The sequence below is a fragment of the Saccostrea cucullata genome, unplaced genomic scaffold (genome assembly GCF_032062105.1).
Source record: "Saccostrea cucullata isolate Sc308-1 unplaced genomic scaffold, CSIRO_AGI_Scuc_v1 ctg776, whole genome shotgun sequence".
NCBI classification, from domain to species: Eukaryota; Metazoa; Mollusca; class Bivalvia; order Ostreida; family Ostreidae; genus Saccostrea; species Saccostrea cuccullata.
The window spans coordinates 11,069-17,753 of record NW_026918019.1 but is presented as its reverse complement, the minus strand read 5'-3'; the positions used below and the strand labels follow the sequence as shown (position 1 = coordinate 17,753).

General features: G+C 34.2%; 1 protein-coding gene across 1 annotated transcript; it reads left to right on the top strand.

Annotated features, from left to right (window-relative positions):
- The first annotated feature begins 2,649 nt into the window (after positions 1-2,649).
- LOC134234248 (ankyrin repeat domain-containing protein 50-like) lies at positions 2,650-6,251 on the top strand. Its single transcript, XM_062716330.1, has one exon. It carries the CDS (start codon positions 2,972-2,974, stop codon positions 6,086-6,088), a length of 3,117 nt encoding a protein of 1,038 aa, XP_062572314.1. The 5' UTR covers positions 2,650-2,971; the 3' UTR covers positions 6,089-6,251.
- The last annotated feature ends 434 nt before the right edge of the window (positions 6,252-6,685 follow it).

Below are 6,685 nucleotides of genomic sequence, written 5' to 3'. Positions count from 1 at the left end.
ATTACTTGTGAGCATTAGCTCAGAACTTGTTTAAAAAATATATGTACCATGCTAGTAATCTAAGTCATTCATAGAATTTTAACCTAAGCTTACTGACTTTATTCATTTATAAGAAGAACTTTCTCTAAAGTCCGCGCCCAAGAGAAATTAATTGAAGGTCATCATCATGATCACGATGAGGTTTAACTAAAAAAATTTCGCGGTTCTATAATCTATTATGTGCAACATTATGTTACAAATAGGAAAACGATTAGGCGAGATTACTTCTACAATGACGTTTTAGATTGACCTTAAAATACATTATTGTTGAAACAAATTTTAGAACTTTACAAGACAAGAACATTTCTGTTCATTGGCTGAATCTCACTTTTTTTATGAAAGCTAACAAAAAAGCTAACGTTGTATAAGGGTTGCAGCAGATAGAGGCAATGAAGGAGAAATATGTCGGACAAAGTGTATCACATGTAGCTTTAATTAAGTAATGTACTTGATTGATTTTAAATTTCAATTTTTTATAAAAAAAGGGGGGTTTTAAAATAATAATGATAACTAGAAAGTCTGCTATTGCAAGCAGTAGGGTATGTCGCCCCGAACTGGACAAGACTTTCATTTTTCATCACTAAAACAATACCCATCAGCTAAGCTTGGACAACCATCAACTCGTATCAGTCCTTTTGGTACATTGATTTAAAAATCAATGTTAAAGAATTTTCACTTTTCACTGGTTTCCATGGCAATAATTGATTATTTGAAAATTTTAAATGCGAATCACAGAACTACAATTATTAAACCAAAATAAAGAAAAGTTCCATGACGAATGTTCAAGGGACCAAAGAGAACACTCGCGGACAAAATTGTTGCTTTTTGCAGGTTTCCATGGCAACGGTGGCCATTTTGAAACTGAATGACCACACAACACAACTACAACCAGTGATCGTCCTTTGAGGAAAGTTTCAGGAATATTGTCCCAGCCATCTCTGAGAATCAGCCTGAAGAACAAAAACATGCGTACAATCGCAATATGTCGTCCTTGACTTTGTTCGGGGCGACCTAATAAGATTTTTGGCTTAAAAAATTTTTCATATTTTAAGACAAAGGAAAAGAAAGGAATTTGATCTTGCAACTTAACTAAGATGACAATTATATAAGCATTCGGGGATATTGCCATGAATATTCGATGGTTTTATTATGTCGCCCCGAAAAAAGTCAAGGAAGACATATTGCGATTGTACGCATGTTTTTGTTCTACGAATTTTTTTCGGAGATGGCTGGGACACATTCTTCCTGAAACTTTTCTCATAGGACGATCACTGGTTGTAGCTGTGTTGTGTGGTCATTCAGTTTCAAAAAGGCTACCATTGCCATGGAAACCTGCAAAAAGCGACGAGTTTCGTCCGCGAGTGTGCTCTCTGATCCCTTGGACATACGTAATGAAACTTTTTTATTTAATTATTAATATCTGTAATTGTGCATGTTGCATTTAAAACTTACAAATTGTCAATAGTTGCCTTGGAAACAGGGCAAAAGTGAAAACTTAAAATCAAAATTTTTAAATTTAAATTTAAATTTTCAAAGTACCAAAAGGACTGATACGAGTTGATGGTTGTCCAAGCTTAGCGAATTGGCATTATTTAAGTGATGAAAAAAATTGAATGTCTAGTACGGGGCGACAAACGCTATTGCAAGGCTGTTGCTTCCAATAGCAGACTTTTTAGTTATTTTTGAAGTACAATTAATATGGGGTTTACCCTTACTTAGGAGTATTTTAATAGCCAAGTACATGGTAGTATTATAGAAAGAGTTTGAGAGAATATTCATAAAGATTCCTCTATTAAATTTTTTATCACTGCAATACAATTTTGATATTATATTCCAGCATCGAACAAAAAATCAATCATCATCTCCAATTGGGAGGAAGATGACAACAAATACTACGAGACCAGTGGCTGTAAATATACCGAAAGACTCGTTGATAAAAAATCCATCGTAACCATCGTTGGTCCTTCTGGTTGTGGTAAATCTGCAATGGCTCAGCATATTGCTTTGAAGTATGTAAAACGAGGATGGAGTGTCGTGCCTATTAGTAAAATCAAAGAATTTCATGAATTAGCTAATCCGAATGTGTCTTTTAACCAAATGTACGTACTGCACGATCCGCTTGGTAAAGATTCAATCAACGAATGCCTCCTCAGTGAATGGATGTCACTAGAAGACTTTGTGGAAAAGATACTTAAAAGCGAACGATTGAAATTAATTGTCACAACCAGAGTAGCGATAAAGAATGATAAAAGATGCGTCAAATTGTTAAACACAAATTGTGTTCCTCTTCACGAGAAATTTCTGTTAAGCAAAGATGAAAAAATGTGTATACTGAATCAGCATTTTACGGATATATGCAATTTTGATGAGAAGGAGAAAAACCGTATTTTAGAAACAGAACATTATTTTCCATTGCTTTGTTCTTTATTTGGAAGTAATGAAAAATACAGACAAAAAGGAAGTAAATTTTTCACAGAACCTGTATCAGAAATATCAAAAGAAATTGCATACTTTAAAACCAATGATAGATTAGCTTACTTCAGTTTAATTCTCTTACTCTCAACAAGCGGCAATCTTGAATGCGATATTTCAAATATCACAAACGACATATTCAAGGAAATTTTTGAGGTGTGTTTTGTTGATTGTAAAACTCCAAAAGGATTAATTCGTGAAAAATTAGAATCTCTGGTGAATGTTTTCGTGAAGAAAGAGTCAGGGAAGTACATATTTTGCCACGATTTTTTAATGGATGTCGTAACATACACAATAGCATCTGATTTTCCAGATCTTCTCGTAAAGATTTGCCCGCTATCTGTACTAAGGAGAAGGGTATTTCTAAAACCTAAAATCATTAAAAAAAAACGATAACGATCTATCAATAATTCTTCACGAGGACTATGCAGATGACCTGGCAGACAGATTTTTTTTAGAAATGAAAGACAATTTCATAGACGTAGTTTTGTGTCCATCATTCAGGCATTGTAAAATACAGAATATTTTTATCAAAAGAATTTTTAATATGGATAACATACAATTTCAAGAGATGTTTTTAACCACAACTTATCCTGAAAGATCTATTATGCATTCTTTCTTTAAGGCAGCATTTGTAAATAACAAATATGTTCTGACTCTTTTTGGAGCTTTCATTCAAAAGAAGGAGCAATCACTTGATATAGTAACACCAGAAAAAAGTACAATCGAAGAAGATATATCGTTTAATAATTTTATCGCATTTTTCCAGCAAAGGAATTTTACTGAAGAAACTGAAGGCGCAGTAATTGAGTCAATGATTGAGAGATTGATGGATATTATTGACATTGATATGATACTAGATAAGATTCAGCACCCGGATCCAAAAGAATTTAAACAAAGATTGAAATCGATAGTAATAGAACTATTGAAGCTTTTGAGGATGATCCTTAATGATCCAGTCCTAATGCAAAATTTTCAAAGCTTAGATGAAAAGATTCAAGAAATAATGCTTCGTACAAAAGATACTCGCCGGTATATAGACTCATCTGAGGTATCAGTAAAGGAATTCAGTATCACAAATCTTTTAAACCTAAAAGAAAACAATGTAAAATCAAACAATTATTTTCTTTATTGCATTTGGAATATGAGTGCAGAGCAAGCTTTTCAGTGCTTTTGTGAAAGTACAAACTGTTTTCAAATGACAATGAACATGATGGAACCGTTTTTGCGTAAACGTATATGGTCTTTCATTAGAGATATTACGACAGTTCTGGAAGAAATATTGCAAGTAGTTAACAATTATTTCTCAAAGGATCCCTCTAGTTCCAATATGTCTCCATTTTATAAATTTTACATAATGTTTAATCAAATACTACAAAAGGAAAGAGAACAGACATCATGTGCAAAAGAGATATGTTTGATTCGGGAAATCGATAAAAACTTGCGAGTTGCCGAAACAAATAAACATAGTTTAGCTTTACTTGCACATGAAATATCTCCGTTTCAAATGTATATTATATATGGTGACAAAAAAATTATCGAAGCACTTTTAAAACGCATAGATAGAATAGAAAATGGCAGAACAATGATATCTAAAAGCGTCTTCTTAGCAGCGTGTTTAAATGGGTCCGTACAAGTAGCTCGGCTTATCCTAGACTTAATGGGTGAGAGTGTCTTATACCAAAAATGGTTTTGCAATGATTGTTCATCATTAAATGCACTTCAGATTGCATCTCTCTTACATCACAGTGAAATGATTGCTTTTTTATTAAAATATAAATTTCCTGTAAATTGTTTTGATGTTCAAGGAAATACTCCTTTGACGATGGCAATTACCAGTTTTCATAAATGTATGTCAGAAAATGAGAGACAGAGAGGTGTTGCTACTTTGAAGATTCTCCTCAAGCATGGAGCTAGTACATCAATTCGGAATAGTAACGGGGCAACTCCTTTTCACGTTGCTTGCGACTATATTGATGACAGATGTATTTTGGAACTTTTCTGTGATGAAAATGTGAACAATTTAACGGACAGTGGCACTAGTCCTCTTATGCTTGCTGCTAGAAATGGAAACACTGATATTGTATGTCTATTACTTCAACAAAATGCTCTTGTAAATCATCACGATCAGGCATGGCTGTATCCTATTCACTACGCTTGCTTAAGTGGCTCCCTAGAAACTGTTATATGCCTGTTTGATCACGGCGCGATTCTTGATGTTGTTGAGAACAAGGGGATTACGCCCTTACATTCTGCTGCATTTAAAGGACATGATGATATTGTTAAATTTCTTCTTTCGAAAAAATGCTCTGTCAATCAAAATGATATCAATTTGAATACAGCACTCCACTTTGCAGCTGCATATGGTCATTTGAATGTTGTAAAAACTTTACTAAAAAATGGGGCGAATGTGAACCATGTTAACAAAGGTCTAGAGACACCAGTTTTCTATGCTGCATTACAAGGACATTATATGGTAGCAAAAGAGTTAATTAATTTTGGTGCTGAAATCAACAAATGCAGTTGTACAGGAAGATCTCCTTTAATGCAAGCAGCTCTAAATAATCACACGAATTTAATAGAACTCTTGCTTGAAAGTGGATCAAATGTTAATGGTACGGATGCTTATACAAGAAATGCTGTTTGGATATCTGCGTCTGAGGGTCACGAAGAAATCACTTCACTGCTTTTAGAAAGAAAAGCAGATTTTCATATCCGGGATAAAAATGGATTTACTCCTCTAACTATCGCTGCGAAGAATGGAAAATTGGAAATAGTATCTCTGTTGCAACAACATGGATGTGATCTGAATGAATATGCAGCGAACAATAACACGCCTCTCATGCTTGCAGCTGGTGAGGGTCATAACGATGTTGTTTGCTATCTGTTAAGTTATAACGCAGACATAAATATGATAAATGAAAGAAAAGAAAATGCATTATGGATTGCTTCTGCAAATGGCCATGAGGATATTGTAAAAATACTGATTGATGAAGGATCAGATGTGACACAGAACATTGAGGAAATTGACCCACTATATGCTGCAGCAGAAAAGGGATACACAGAAATTGTAGATTATTTGCTATTTTCTGGAGCTATTGAAAACATAAGTGAATTCAAAGTCGATGATGCACTTATGGTAGCAGCTCTTAGAGGTCAGTCCTCCGTTGTCAAAATTTTGATTAAGGCAACTGGAGACATAAATTGTCAAGATGCCGAAGGTAAGACCGCTTTACGGCATGCTGTATGTGGAGGAAGTATAGATGTCGTTAACATTTTGCTTGATAACAGTGCAAATGTTAATGTTTCTGATCATTCGGAAGTGACGCCATTGATGGTTGCATGCTCTAAACGTCAAGGAAAAATCATCGCAGAGCTACTGAGAAAAGGCGCATTTTTTACAATTCTCATCATTGTATCCATGGAGAAAACAACGTATGCTCTTAGGAATGTTGGAAGTATTTTTCACATTTATTTTTCAAAACCTCCGACTCTACCAAGTTTAATGGAATGCTTCTCAGTAAAAGATGTGTTAACTATGCTGCCATTCATCCTGGAAGAAGTAGAAATAAAATAATGACTTTTTAAAACATACTTTTGCTTTCGTGATGAACATGTTTTTGGAGTCAGAGAATCCTCCGAAAAAATAGCTTGCTACATTCAAGGATATTTTAAAACCTCGATTACATAAAAATTATAAAAATCAATCAAAGACACGTGTAGATATACATTATCTGAAAGAACAAGGTACAGTTTTAATACAAATTCTGCCTTGTATTTTTATGCACCTGGATCGATAGATCCAGGGCGTATATTGTTTTTGTCCTGTCTGTCTGTCTGTCCGTCTGTCTGTCTGTCTGTTTGTTTGTTTGTTTGTTTGTCCCGAACTTTAACCTTCACCATAACTTTTGAACCATGAAAGGTAGAGATTTCATATTTGGTATTCATACTCCACTAATGAAGTTCTTTTAAATGACACCAAGGTCAATGACCTTGTGACCTTGACTATGACCTTAGTGCTAAAAATAGCTTTTTCCGTACTTTGTTGCTGCCAGGCGCATAGTGTTTCACAAACACGTCTTGTTCTAAATTATAATAGTAATTTAAGAAATTAATCCTTTCTGAATTATTGAAATTCCATACAGTAAAAAAACTACAAATCTTATGTGACCTC